Source organism: Dendropsophus ebraccatus, chromosome 4 (genome assembly GCF_027789765.1).
Source record: "Dendropsophus ebraccatus isolate aDenEbr1 chromosome 4, aDenEbr1.pat, whole genome shotgun sequence".
Classification (NCBI taxonomy): Eukaryota; Metazoa; Chordata; class Amphibia; order Anura; family Hylidae; genus Dendropsophus; species Dendropsophus ebraccatus.
The window spans coordinates 27,207,352-27,222,824 of NC_091457.1; the positions used below are offsets into that span (position 1 = coordinate 27,207,352).

The window sequence follows — 15,473 nt, forward strand, 5'->3', positions numbered from 1 at the left end:
CAGTATGACATCAGACACCATGTAAAGTATGACATCAGACACCATGTACTGGAGGACATCAGACACCATGTACGGTATGACATCAGACACCATGTACAGTATGACATCAGACACCATGTACAGTATGACATCAGACACCATGTACTGGAGGACATCAGACACCATGTACGGTATGACATCAGACACCATGTACAGTATGACATCAGACACCATGTACGGTATGACATCAGACACCATGTACAGTATGACATCAGACACCATGTACAGTATGACATCAGACACCATGTACTGGAGGACATCAGACACCATGTACGGTATGACATCAGACACCATGTACAGTATGACATCAGACACCATGTACGGTATGACATCAGACACCATGTACAGTATGACATCAGACACCATGTACGGTATGACATCAGACACCATGTACAGTATGACATCAGACACCATATACGGAATGACATCAGACACCATGTACAGTATGACATCAGACACCATGTACGGTATGACATCAGACACCATGTACAGTATGACATCAGACACCATGTACTGGAGGACATCAGACACCATGTACAGTATGACATTAGACACCATGTACGGTATGACATCAGACACCATATACGGAATGACATCAGACACCATGTACAGTATGACATTCTGGGGTACATTTGCTCACAGCTGGGCCTGTACATCCTGCATAGGTTGCTGAAGCTGTGCCACTATAAATGTGTGTGGACGTGGTGCAGCTTGAAGCCAATGAGAGACAACACATGTGGCTGCAGGATGTCCTGTACATTCCCTCATGTTACTGTACCTCATATCACTCCTAGGGGTGGCAGACTGTCATATCACACCAGCAGGGGGCAGTGTGTTCACGGTACAAGCAGAACTGAAGAGCTCACCACAAAGCCTCAATACTTGAACCCAACCTTCATCAGATTACAGCCCGATTCAGTTTAGTGATGAGCACTGATGTCATGCTTCTATATTTTTGGAAATAAGTTTCTACTAGTGTTGAGCGGAAAGGCGAACTGTTCGGGTACTGCAGCGTTCTTTGCACCTAAAAACTCAGCATTAGATTCCCTGCGGCTGCAGAGGCTAAATGCAGTCCTAGGGAGTACTGGAAAACATAGAACTGCATGCCACTTTGGCAGCTGCGGGGAGTCAAATGCTGAGCGTTCTCGTTGGGACAGCGTCGCCGAACCTGATGCTCTCTACTCAACTCTAGTTTCTAGTAACTTTGAAACAATAAATTTAGCCTTTAAAGCATATAATTCCATGAGTATAACATATCTTAGATGTACATCCCATTGTACACTGTCAAAATATGCAAAGATTGATGGGTTCTACCTCCTATTGAAAGCCCCGCGGCCTTACAGTGCGGCCTGACCCCACCACGTATTCCCCGCCCCACGTACTGGCCGGACGCAGCTACCATGATGTTACTCAGCACAGTAGCTGCGTACAGCCGGTCACAGCAGTGCCGCGCTACATCCCTGTCTTGCTCCTGCCTCCTGTGTGTGTGGAAGGGTCAGGTGGGGTAGTGTATGGGCAGCGACGGGGGTCAGGTGGGGTTGTGCATGTTTCGAAGAGTCAAGTAGGGTAGTGTATGGGGAGGGATGGGGGTCGGAGGGGTAGTGTAAGTGTGTGTCGAAGGGTCAGGTAGGGCAGTCTATGGGGAGGGATGGGTGTCAGGTGGGGTTGTGTGTGTGTGTGTGTGTGTGGAAGGGTCAGATAGGGTAGTGTATGGGGAGGGATGAGGGTCAGGTGGGGTAGTGTATGGGAAGGGATGGGGGTCAGGTGGGGTAGTGTATGGGGAGAGATGGGGGTCAGGTGGGGTTGTGTGTGTGTGTGTGTGTGGAAGGGTCAGATAGGGTAGTGTATGTGGAGGGATGAGGGACAGGTGGAGTAGTGTATGGGGAGAGATAGGGGTCAGGTGGGGTTGTGTATGTGTGGAAGGGTCAGGTAGGGTAGTGTATGGGGAGGGATGAGGGTCAGGTGGGGTAGTGTATGGGGAGGGATGGGGGTCAGGTGGGGTTTTGTGTGCGTGGAAGGGTCAGGTGGGGTTGTGTATGTGTGGAAGGGTCAGATAGGGTAGTGAATGGGGAGGGATGAGGGTCAGGTGGGGTAGTGTATGGGGAGGGATGGGGGTCAGGTGGGGTTGTGTGTGTGTGTGTGGTTTGTAGTTTATTTCACACAATAATTTTTTTGTTTATTAAGTACAGTTATATATTACAATTACATATTTTTGTATTTGTATTTATAAATATATAGCAAAATGATGGTGTTTTTTCTCGAAGTGACACACCATCCGAGTTATACTCGTTTTTTTGCCGAATGTTGACACACCAAGCTCAAAAGGTTGCCCATCACTGCTCTATGCAGTCCCAGTCCTGGTCATCTGATAAGATTTCTCTATAACTGTATGTGTATTACTAATAAGCATTGTGATAACCTCCTCTCAGGACGTCATATGGGTAAGAAATGACCTCACTACTTGCACTACACCTGCACAGAGACATAACATCCCTGCACTCCCATAGGAATTGGCCGCTCAGCATAGACTCTGTGCTGAGCGACCATTTCCAGTGGATGCAGCACACCCTCTTATGTTTTCAAAATGCTGAAAACGGCGCAGAGCAGGCAGCCCGGGAACTAGCAGCGGCGGAGAGTGGAGCAGGTAAGTATACATTACATGTATACAAATAAGAGGTAAGTATACATTACATGTATACAAATAAGAGGTAAGTATACAATACATGTATACAAGTATGAATTTTTCCCGTACAACCCCTTTAAGTGGTGTAAATGTTCCATATGAGTTTAGCTAACTGTATAGATGACATTGTGGATAATGTATGCATGTACCCTTAAATATAATAAACACATTTAAAAAAAATATATTTTTTTTAATTAGTAAATAATACAATAAAATGGTTCAGGGTCAGGAAGGGACATTATTGTTGGAATACTTTAGAAGTCTTTTTCCACAATACACATCGTAATTTTTACAGAACTACAAAATCTCTATTTGAAATATATAATTTGACCTACCTGGAGTCACCATTAGGGGCTGTTTAGGAGCTTACTGCATACAGTCATTTTTATTAGTTTTAATTTATAAGTTGTATGCATTAAGCTCCCTAGCTCCCCCTAGGTAATGAGAGATTCAATACTTTTGTTCCCAATCGATTTGGAGATAGTACTGTATATTAGAAATACAAAGTCCTTAAGATATATTAAGAAAGTAAACTGAATTTCAAACCGATTTGGTTTACAAAAAAAAAATTAAACAGGATCATGTCATTTGCTGTGATTTTTGTGGTAACACTACATTGGATAATATATGGATGTGTAGGCTAGTTTTTACATAACCCTAGATCTCCACATATCATGGTGAGAATATAGCAATGAGCTTTCCCTAATAAGTGTCCATTCCAGGTAATAGCATGATACATTTTTCTTATATTCACATAAGACCACAGGGTGTGTTGTTTATTACTGTTCCTCAGTATGATGGTACTGCAAAAGAACAGAAAACAGTCATTACCAGAATAGCATTGTTCATAGCTGCAAACTTAAAGGGGAGTCCCACTATACCCAGGGCGGGGACTAAGTGTATAAATGTATGATGGGGGAGGGGTGTTTAATAGGTCTGATCATGGGGATCACCAACGATCTAGAACCAACAAACTTACAGTCACGCATGCCTCTTGTCACTTCATTCACTTTCTTTGGGAGTGTCAAAGATAACAGTTCCATAGACAATGAATTTGGGAAGACAATGAATGAATGAAACATCAGTGCACATGTGTGATGGACATTTCTTTCCATCAGGAGATTGCAGGTGTTATTGTTGGGACAACGCCTTTAAAGAGAGTGTCTGTAGTACAATATTACTAATTATTATTAATAGTCGACACTACACACATTCTGATGGTTGGCCCAACTCAAGTTTGCCACTGGGCTGATATCTTATTGCATCCTTGAGCTGATCGTTGAGGGTTTATACCATATTATGCAGGGTGATCAGAGGGAGCGAGCGAGCACTGACCTGTCAGGTCAGTGCTTGCTTACTCCTTGTTCCCCGCTCGCTGTCTATGCTATTACATGCACCGTCAGCGAGCCGATAAGTGTGAAGGTGGGGGTAAGAGCCGCTGGGTGGGCTCCCTGGACAGTCTTTACATCGTCCAGGGAGCTAATAGGGGATAGCAGCGGTTAGATGCCACCGCTCCTAGGGTTACACGGTGCAACGGCAGCAGATCGTTGCTATCATTGTCTTTCAACATGTTGGAAGATGTTAAAAGACAACAATCAGACGACATTTTGCATGTCGGCAGATTGTTGCCTTTTATTATAAGAAGCGAACATCATCTGTAATGGCCGATAATCGGCCAAATACGGACCAAAATTGCTTTGTGTAATATGGCCTTTAGTCTAGTGCTTTGATATGTGCAAAATTGGGTCTGACCTGGTCAGGCTCAACGACAAGTCACCTCCACACCCTGTATAATACATTTATATATATATATATATATATATATATATATATATATATATATATATATTAGGACCAGAGGCAAATTCTTTGCTCTACAGTAAACATCAGTTCTATAAAATAATTCAATTTTAATCACTCTTCACCTCGCAGCATCCTGGCCATGCACTTCAGAAGGATTATACAGCCAAGTGGCATATATGACCCTATACACATGCACGCTCAGCACAGTCTGCACCACCCTTTCAGCAAAGAAATAAACTTACCAAAGGTATAATCTGCCTTGTAGCCTCGTCTGATGGTCTGGAGGTCGCTGGTGAACTGGAATAGCAGCATGTCTCCCCCCGACAATAGGCTCAATGTGGTTTTCCTGCCACAATAGGACCCAAGGACAGAGGACTGTATATCTCCGCCATTTCTAATCACTAAGATGTCATTGGAGCAATTTGGGGATGACTCAATGTCAAAAAGCGTGAAGTTGAGGGACACCTAGAAGAGATGGATACCTTTCTGAGGGGGATATTTTATAGAACCTGTAGGTTCAATGTGCAGACGTCCTCATACGTTTGTCTATATAGAGTATCTCTTCAGTACAATAGTCAAAAGTATTGAGTGTCAGAGGATCCATAGCATAAAGCATTGTTCCCGATCCCAGTTGGGGTAAAACTAAAACTTGTCTGGACAGTTTTTGAGGGAAGTTGATGCAACTGGAGGGCCACAGATTGTGGAACACTGGAATATACATTGTGAGTACTCACCTTGAACCCAACGGGAGCTATGATGACGGATATGTCCTTGGCACTGTTGGGATAGAAGCTTGGATATTTCGGGGAGACCACAGAACCAGTGCTGGAAGTATAAGTGGCGCCATATATCACTGAAAAATAAAATGGAAATTATATATATGTAGCACATCTGGTGACCCAATAGGGTGACATGGGGGGGCATCTATAAGGGGGCGGGGGAGAGGGGGGCATGTATAAGGGGGGAGGAGAAGAGGGTGCCATCTTCAAGGGGGGGAGGGGGCCATCTATAAGGGGAGGGGAGAGGGGGCCATCTATAAGGGGAGGGTGAAGAGGGGGGGCATCTATAAGGGGGGGAGAGGGGGCATCTATAATGGGGGGAGAGAGGGGGCCATCTATAAAGGGAGGGGGGAGAGGGGGCATCTATAAGGGGGGGAGAAGAGGGAGCCATCTATATGGGGGGGCAACATGCAGTGGGGTCCATTTTTAAGGGGGGGAGAGGGGCCATCTATAAGGATGGAGAAGAGGGGGCCATCTATAAGGGGTGGGGGAGAAGAGGGGGCCATCTATAAGGGGTGGGGGAGAGAGGGGGCCATCTATAAGGGGGGGGGAAACATGCAGTGGGGGCCATCTATATATACTATAAGGGGGGTCACATAGAGTCAGGGTTACCCACTAAATGAGGGTGTAAAGGGGCCATTACAGATGTGCAGTGTGTAGAGAGATGAGGATGGTTCCAGTGTGAGGAGCCTAATATGTCTTTCTGGCAGATTCTGTGGATTTGTGGTTTAGAGAAGTTCTCATAATGGCCCAGGGCAGATGGAGAAGAAGAAAATGAAAAGGGAAGAACTCCGTTCAGAGAAGACGTCCCCTGTGAGTCACCTGATATAACTGCACTGTAATGTATATGGTGTATACAACCTGTGTGGAGCTGCGTCCACCTCTATATGACTGTATGAGGTGATAGTGATCTGTGTACAGTGGATCTTATTCAGTAGCAGCGGTGGTGTCAGTATGTGGTGGTATTAGTCATTATGTGGCGGTGTTAGTCGGTATGTGGCGGTGTTAGTCAGTATGTGGTGGTAATATTTGTTACTTGTTATCCAGTACTGTGTTTTATTGGTCTTAGTATACTGGATTTGGTCAGTAACAATATGGTGGTGATGGTAGTGGTTGTGGTGTGGTGGTAATATTTCCCCTTGTATACTGGTATTATTGGCAATATTGGTCTCAGTATACAGGATTTGGTCATTAACAGTATGGCGGTAATATATATCACCTACCAGTAGCATCACTTGGTCGTGAAAGGGGGGGTGGGGCCCAAGTTGACCTCCCGCACCAGGGCCCAGGAGACATTAGCTACACATCTGCCAGCACATCTAGTATGTGTAAATGAGACCCGCCATCTTACTAGTTGCAACAGTACCTGAGTCATATGACGCATGGAAGCTGCTGCTGCAGGACTTATTGGTTATGTATTCCACCACCATGAATAATCCCGATGAGATTAACACAGGGAGAGGCTGGTTGGGGCTGAGAGTTGCCAGGATTGGCTTTGATTTGCTGACTCCATCATATACGATGATTTTAGCGGAACAATTTTTTTGGGAAGCGTTGAATGAGTCAATCCGCAGAAAAACCTGTCAAATAGAATATGTGTTAACATTGCAGATTGGTTTTATGGACATGGATCCTTTGGCAGGGGGACACATAGATTATGGAGCTACATAGAAAGAATCAAAGTCAAGCGCCCCCTAGTGCTGGTATATAATAAACTCCTTCCTTAGGTGGGCCTGACATATGTGATGTACATCAGTGGAGATCAGGTCTAGGGAACCTTGGCTCTCCAGCTGTTGCTAAAACTACAACTCCCATCATGCCTGGACAGCCAAAGCTAAAGCTTTTGCTGTCCAGGCATGATGGGAGTTGTAGTTTTGCAACAGCTGGAGAGCCAAGGTTCCCTACCCCTAGTGTAGATCTTAGTATAAGAAATAGGGATAGCAGTAGTCATAACCTGACCTTGTTGATAGGAACGTGAAGGAGCCACAGACAGCTGTCATTGACCCGCGCGGTTGCATTGATGGAAGAGAAGTTTCCTGATGGTCCCAGTAACTTAGTCCGGCACAGATCTGGATAGAAGAAGGAACCATTAGACTGACGTTCACAATACAAAGGGTGGAATGATGATATAATACGTATGGGAAGACTTGAGTTTTTTTTAATAGAAGTAAATTTCAAACCTATATAACTTTCTGACAATAATTGATTTGAAAGAAAAAGATTTTCGCTGGACAACCCCCTTAATATACATTAGCAGTTAACACAGCGCCATCTACTGGCAGTTCTTTAGCATTTAGTAAGTCTGTAGCTGTTATTAACATGTCAGTGAAATAGACCACTGTAAAATGCATCTAGAGGCAGCGTATCTGCCATGATAACACAGGATCAGGCATAGTTCTTTCCTCCAAGAGAATTGGGACCAGATACTGATCCATACATATACATTTGGCCACCATCAATAGACTGATGGGGGTCCGACTGTAGGGACCCCTACCAATTGTTTGTAAAAGGACTTACTTTTTCCATTCAAAAGAAAAGTTTTTTATACCATAAATGTCAACCACAAGAGAAATGATATAGAAAATAGGACAGTGATATCTTACTGCAAGAATAATATTTGTTAATCATCACAACATCCAGGCCGCTGAGTCCGTGTCTTTGTCCGATGAATACTGTGGGGTCCGGTTTGGGGACCAGTGACGGCATTCCACTGGTGTTACTGAAAGTATTTCTATGGAATCAAGGTAAAAGAAGAGATCCATAAGATGTTCAAGTCATGCTCAGCGTGTTCTCTCCCGATCCTGTGCCATGTGAGGCGGTGGATACATTATACAGTACATGTCTATGGAGCCGCCTACTCACACAGACAGAGCGGGGAGAGGACCACACGGCAGCTCATTCTGATCAGTGAGAGTCCAAGCACAGGGCCCTTGACCAACAAAAACTTCTGACATGCTACCCTGAGCAGGTTTTGTAAGGTTTTTTTTTAGTGTACAGTAGTACCTTGGTTTAAGAGTAACTTGGATTGAGAGTGTTTTGCAAGAAGAGCTCACAGTTTTTCAAAATTGTGACTTGGTTTAAGAGCTTTGTGTACTGGGTGGTAGGGGGAGTGGGGGAGTGGGGGAGGAGTATGGTCTGTATACCTTGGTCTACAGAACTGTACTCTGCCCCAGGATGTCTCCATCACCTTCCAAATCACAGCAGGTGTACTTCAGGCTAGGGCTTGCATCAGGGGACAGGACTGTGGAGGTAATCTCTTCATAGCTGTAACCCCGCTCTCCCTGGACAGAAAATTCTGCTATACTGTGCCCACATCTGCCCCGCTCATTCCTTCATGCTCCCTGCAGTCTCTGTCAGTCCTTGTGTTTCCCATCCTCTCCATTCCTTCTATAATGTGCCTTCACTTACACACAGCTATACACACTATATACACATTTTCTGTCCCTGTCCTCCTGCACAGCTCTGTGATTCTCACTTCCTGATTGGTCCATGCTAAATACACCCCCATTGCTATCATGTGACCACACAGACCTCTGACAGCAGCCCTGCTTCTCTATTCTAGCCTGTTGTACTACGCTACTGCATTATGGGGATCTGCAGCTCCATCCTGTATGTACAAACTGCTGCTGTGTTATCAGGGTTATGCACTTACTATACATTATACACCACATGCTGATTGCTATACAGTACAGTAACTTAAAATATCACGTGTCCAGTTTTCGAAATGTTTGTTTTACATGTTACTTAGAATTTTTTTTAAAAAACATTATTTTTGGGGTGTGGAACCAATTGTCTGCATTTCAATGATTCCTAATGGGAAAATTTGCTTTGGCTTAAGAGTGATTTGGATTACAAGCACAGTTCTGGAACGAATTATGCTTGTAATCCAAGGCACCACTGTAATTATTAAATATTACATTATTTAAAAGAAATTAAAATGATTAAATAAAGGGAACACTGAGACTTCTCCTATCATATCCAGCCCTGGTTTTGTATCCAATAACTGCAATTAAAAACGTGAACATGTAACCACAATCTTAATGTTCTAAGTAATTGGACTACTAAATACACATTGAGGCTGGGTTCACACAGCGTCTGACACCGGCCGTGTCACAGAACAGCCGGTTTCAGTGAAGTTAATCCCGGCCAGTACTGCAGTGATGAACCTCATTTCTTTAAATTTGGAATACGGGCACATTCCTGTGTGTCCCCATTCAAAACCGCTAGAGCCAACAATGTAAAGTGCAGCTGGAGCCGCACTTTACATTGTTTTCTCTGTCAGTCCTCTGTGGCTTGAAATCCCAGACGGAGTGTATACTATAGGGGAGATTTATCAAACATGGTGTAAAGTGAAACTGGCTCAGTTGCCCCTAGCAACCAATCAGATTCCACCTTTCATTCCTCACAGATTCTTTGGAAAATATGACCTGTAAACAGTGGAAGAGATTGGAGTATCCCTTAAAGAAGTGTTAGTGCTTACCTGCCATAATGCATGACGGAGTTATAGTTATAAGGGATGCTCAGAGTATCTCCATTGTCCTTCTTGAAGTCGCCTTTATTTACTATAAAGAACATACAAGACGATGAATTTGCATAATCTGGGATTAAAAAGGGAAATTCTTCTATGTGTTCAGTTCCATATTGTTGACCATAGTAAATAGTATTAAGTTTGTTGCTTTTAGCATAGATAGGGTGGGGAACCTCCAGGCCGAGGGCCGCATCTGGCCTCCTGGTGCGGCCCGCGGCTCTCCTGTGATGTGCGCCGCTCTGGTGGGGCAGGAGCCGGCATACACAGCATCCTCCTGTGTCTGTGACAGCTGCCAGATACAGGAGGATGCTGTGAATGCTGTCCCCTTCCCCACCAGAGCGGCCCGCGTCTTTCTTCTCAGGAGAAGCATTTAAATCCACGTCCGTTATTGCAGTATTACCGGCCAGAAATAATTGACATGTGCATTCAACGGCCGTAGTTACATTGCATTGCATTGCATTCATAATAGGGAACCTCAAAACAACTGCCGTAGATTTGCGGCGAGGACTACGGCCGTTGTTTCACGTAGTGTGAACAGCCTGAAACTGATCCAGCTAGCATCCAGTTCCCTTTATGCTTACCAGGCACAGCGCCGTACTGTTCATAGTGGCTGGGTCTGGTATTGCAGCTTAGTCCCATTCATTTGAATTGCCAACAAAGGGCCGGGTTATGCAAGCAGACATAAACTTTAGAATGGGCAAAGTGGGTTTTTTTATCACTTGTAGAAGTATATGGAGACTCTACTCACCTTCAGAGATGTATGACCACATTACATCCACATATTTGTCTCTGTCCACCCTGGTGTGTTCATGGTAGAAGCTGAGAGAATGCATTGCTTCATGCTGGATCACACCATACGTCATACATGATGGCGACTGCAGGTTTATTTGCTGTAGGCCTCCATATTTTCCAATGACGGACCAACATCTAAGCATAAAATATAATAAGAGAGTCATTTTCCTCCTCATTTACCATGAGAATCATTGTACTAGGCCTGGCCATATGCAAACAGAACAATGCTAAGTTGTGTCCTTGTCTCTGGATAGTGGGAGTCCAGGTTGGGGTCTGAACACCATAAGAATTTGTAATAGTTTTTAAAGTGACAGCACCCACTTAAAATGGTTGTCTTAAAAAAAAAAAAGTCTATATGCCCTGTTAGGGCATAGGGAGGTCATAGAGAAACACTACAGGGAGCCCCCATATGACATGTATATGCCCCAACAGGATCAGGACCTCTCATATACATCACGACAGAGAGCCCCTCTAGCCCAGCCACCATGTCTATGCATCACATGGTCGACCATTCTAATACTACGCTTTGCAACATGGCTTCCCAACAGCAGATCGCCAGGAGTTAGAGATGCCACAGGATAGAGAACCCATGCATATTTGCTGGGGGTCTGACTACTGGGACCCCAACTGTTGGGACTCCTATCTCAGATGGGTGCTAGAGGTAACCCAGTGTCCTACTCCACCATCTTTGGCAGTCCCATAAACAGTGAATGGAGAAGCAATGCACATCCACTCCATTCAAATGGGAGAGGCCAGATTGACGTTTTTAAGATATGGGTCCCAGCTGTTGGACCCCAACAATCATGTACATATCACCTATTTTATGGACTGGGGATAAGAATCCCTTTAAGGTCTACTTTAATGTTATCTAAGGGCCCTATTCCACCGGACGTTTATCGTTCAGAGTATAGTTAAATCGTTCGAATCTAAACGATAATCGTTAGGTTGAAATGCAGTTAACGATTAACGACCGAACGAGAAATCGTTGATCGCTTTATAAGACCTGGACCTATTTTTATCGTTGCTCGTTCGCAAAACGTTCACATTGAATAAGACGTTCGGTCATTCGCAGTAGATACGAATGCAATAGTGAAGAAAAACTATCGCAAATACGATCATAAGTAACGATTATCGTTCCATGGAAATGAGTGAACGTTTTCAGGTCTTTCACAATGGCGGTCGTTTGAGATCGTTAATCGTTAACGATTATGCGAACGATAATCGTCCGGTGGAATAGGGCCCTAAGTCTTCTTCCATATTACTTTACTTGGAACAAAGGTTAGTTGGTATGGTCATTAATTGGGGTGGATTCACCAAAACTGTCTAATTTGTGTATAATAATAGCAACCGTCTCCCCTTCCCTGCAGGTTATTATCGACAATTTGGGTCATACTATGGTATTATTATCATAGATTATCATATTACAGATTATCATAGCCATTTTCACAACTTACCCGGTGCCATTGACTATTTGGATGTGGTCGTTCTCAGAAACTCTGTCTACAAATTTTACGCAGGTCAGAGTAGAAAACTCTAACAAAGCCGATCGAATCAAGGTTTGATGTGAATCAGCTGGGGGCAAAACACAAAACATTTTTTATCAATTGCTAATATTCAATGACTTTCCACAATAATTGTTGCTGAGGACCAAAAACCTAGTCTACTGGAAAAAACTTGAACACATGTAAAGCTTGGTTTTCCTGACACCAAAACCTCCTAGAGATCTGCAGTCATCTGGAGCCAAATCTTGGTGGTTGTTTTTCCTGCAGCGCCACCACTGGAAAAATGAAGCATTGCAGCGCCACTATGGGCGAAATAAAGCAAAAAACATTATACATTGTCTATTCCAATGAATAGGCCGTTTTTAGTCTTGGGTTGAAAAAAACTCTTCATTTCCCTTACCAGTCCACACTCTGGCCATTAAATAAGGTCCATAATTTAATTTAACTCCACAACAGGTTACTTGACAACAGATTTTCATACAGACATTCCTATTAATGACATTATAGAGCAGGGATGGAGAACCGTCAACCCTCCAGCTGTTGCAAAACTACAATTTCCATCATGCCTGGACAGCCAAAGCTAAAGCTTTGGCTGTCCAGGCATGATGGGAATTGTAGTTTTGCAATAGCTGGAGGGCGGAAGGTTCCCCATCTCTGTTATAGAGAGTTATACAGTTTCAGTATACCTATTTTGGCCCAATAAAGGATTCCGGTGAGAGAAGAACTGAAGTTCTACTTCTCGGATGGTGTTAAATTCCCAATACCAGCTGACTGCCTAAAGTGTATGGATGCCTCCCGACAGATTACGTCAAGGGATAGAAGTGTCTCCAGAGGTTTCTTGCAGTGTAAGAGAAGTGCTGGGATGTGGCGGTGTAGTGTTCACTTGTATCCAGAAGAGGGAGCCACTTTTATATCTGTTATGGGGCAATCTGGTAGATGTGTAATAGAGGAGCTAAGACCAGCCCTGATATCATCTACCAATACCCAAATTACTCAAACTTACTGTAATTGGAGAAGATGACAAAAGGCACATTGACTACTCCATTCTCCTTGGTCCATTTGCAGGGAGGACATTTTCCTGCACTGCGTCCAAGTGGCTGAGCAATATCACCTTCATCCAGGGGCCATAGAACATCTAATGGAATGAGATAGCATGAGATGGTGTATCAATACATCCTGGATGAAGAGTGTAATGGCGGATAGATTTCACTACTGTGGGCTGGTCCAGTGAAATAGCCCATTCCATTCCCGCAGGAAGCGGAGTATTCGTTTCAGTTTGACACAGTGTTCTGTGCTGCCACCTCTGTCCATGTCAGTAGCAAATCCCCTTTAAAAACCTCTCCTGCTCTCCAGACTGGAAAGGATACCACTTCCTGCAGGACATACAGCAACTGATAAGTACTGGAAGACTTGAGGTTTTTAAATAGAAGTAAATTACAAGTCTCTGGCACTTGCTGGGACCAGTTGATTTGAAAGATTTTTATTTTATTTCTTTTGTGAACTGCCCCTTAAAACATATGCCATGAATGTAAGAAGACATGGTAGACATCTTACCAGTATTTGCAGGTACTATAATGTCAGATATTGTTTTCTCATTCTTCTTTGTCTTTTCTAGCAGGAATAAAAGAAATAGCAATTAAAATTTATTGATTTTTTTTAGCCATTTTTCCACTATGTAAAATACTAAAATGTAATTCACAAACCATAAAAATAGCCCAAAAAAAAACATTTTAATTAAAAAACTTTTTTTTTAATGGTTAAAAAAAGACCTTGCATTTTGTGGCCTTAAAATTGTGGTTTTGAATGTTACTGAATGGAAGTCACTCGGGCTATGTTACCACATACTGGGCCATTTTGGGGTCTGTAATATGACCGCACAATTCTCCACTCTATTACCCAAAAAGGCCAATATAACCATCGGCATCTTCTCACCTACTGTAGATTAATTATTACAGATGTAACATAGTGTTGGCTCCTTATTGCCAGTATTTTTTAGCTGAATATAGATTTTCCTGTTGGTCTGAAAACTGATAAAAAATGCAAAAGGGAAAAAACAAAATCTCAATATTGCCAACCATTTGAGGGCATGTTTTTTTTAGTCTATTTTTAGTCTATTTTTGGCTTGTTTTACAGCACAGAAATGGGCCAAATGCTGTGTGTGAACAGGCCTCATGCATCCTACTTATCATATGAGCAGGTATATCGTGACATTGTTTTAAAACAGAACAACAAAAGAAAAGAAACGTCCCACAAACTTGTAACTGCCTACTATCAGAGTCTATACTCCAGAGTGTACACCTGTTTACACTTAAGGGAAATAGAACAAAAAAAAGGGCATGGAGAAGACTACAATGATTATAGGTACTAGATACACAGTTTATAAACAATTAATAAAATCACAAGCAATAAATATATAATACAAAGAATGAATAAGAAAAAGAAAAAAGAAAAAAGAAAAAACATAAATGTCCCAAGGTGAATAACTGCGATCATAGGCTGGTATTGTGAATGCCGATCTTACTCACAGTTCATTATGCTATCCGGCCGGATAAACAGCTAATGTTCACAGAGTCTAGTCCATGAGAGTGAAACAACCAGATAGAGTAATCCTTAGCGTGTGATCTGTTGAACGCCGTGCCGTGGCCACAGCACGTGATATCCGCACGTGATCTGATTGGTTATCTTGGACGTAGAGAGACTCCCAGCAGAGTCGTACTAGGATCGTAGTTAGAGTAGATTAGATAGATGTATGATGGGGATAGTTGTCCCCCGAATTGTGCTAGACGCGTTTCGGAAACTCTCTTTCCATCCTCAGTAGCGAAATGGTTAATTCATCATTACAGGAGACAATTTATAGTGACAAAAAGAAAAAAGAAAAAAGGCAAAATATAAAAAAGTAGATGGATGATTTGGCCTGGGTCTTTTGGTATGTTCTAAAGCCCGGATCCAGTCTGTTCAGCTGGAACTCACATCTCTCTCTCCATTCCTCTGCAGGTAGAATGGAGAGAGAGATGTGAGTTCCAGCTGAACAGACTGGATCCGGGATTTAGAACATACCAAAAGACCCAGGCCAAATCATCCATCTACTTTTTTATATTTTGCCTTTTTTCTTTTTTCTTTTTGTCACTATAAATTGTCTCCTGTAATGATGAATTAACCATTTCGCTACTGAGGATGGAAAGAGAGTTTCCGAAACGCGTCTAGCACAATTCGGGGGACAACTATCCCCATCATACATCTATCTAATCTACTCTAACTACGATCCTAGTACGACTCTGCTGGGAGTCTCTCTACGTCCAAGATAACCAATCAGATCACGTGCGGATATCACGTGCTGTGGCCACGGC

General features: G+C 43.2%; 1 protein-coding gene across 1 annotated transcript; it reads right to left on the reverse strand.

Moving 5' to 3' along the window:
- Window positions 1-3,511: 3,511 nt before the first annotated feature.
- Window positions 3,512-14,050, reverse strand: LOC138789242 (astacin-like metalloendopeptidase). Its single transcript, XM_069967846.1, has 12 exons — window positions 13,972-14,050; window positions 13,681-13,737; window positions 13,130-13,261; window positions 12,079-12,196; window positions 10,581-10,759; window positions 9,785-9,866; window positions 7,908-8,035; window positions 7,264-7,373; window positions 6,671-6,884; window positions 5,260-5,378; window positions 4,768-4,990; window positions 3,512-3,525 (listed from the first exon to the last, which is right to left on the reverse strand). The coding sequence occupies exons 1-12, from the start codon at window positions 14,048-14,050 to the stop codon at window positions 3,512-3,514; spliced, it is 1,455 nt and encodes a 484-aa protein (XP_069823947.1).
- Window positions 14,051-15,473: the final 1,423 nt, after the last annotated feature.

What these genes read in the sequence shown, in the direction of transcription:
- LOC138789242 (XM_069967846.1), bottom strand. Translation starts at nt 14,050, where the DNA reads ATGCCGATGGTTATATTGGCCTTTTTGGGTAATAGAGTGGAGAATTGT. An exon ending in TGTCATCTTCTCCAATTACA is followed by an intron (nt 12,197 to 13,129) that starts GTAAGTTTGAGT and finishes TTTTGCCCCCAG; the next exon opens with CTGATTCACATCAAACCTTG. An exon ending in CAAATAGTCAATGGCACCGG is followed by an intron (nt 10,760 to 12,078) that starts GTAAGTTGTGAA and finishes TTTTATGCTTAG; the next exon opens with ATGTTGGTCCGTCATTGGAA.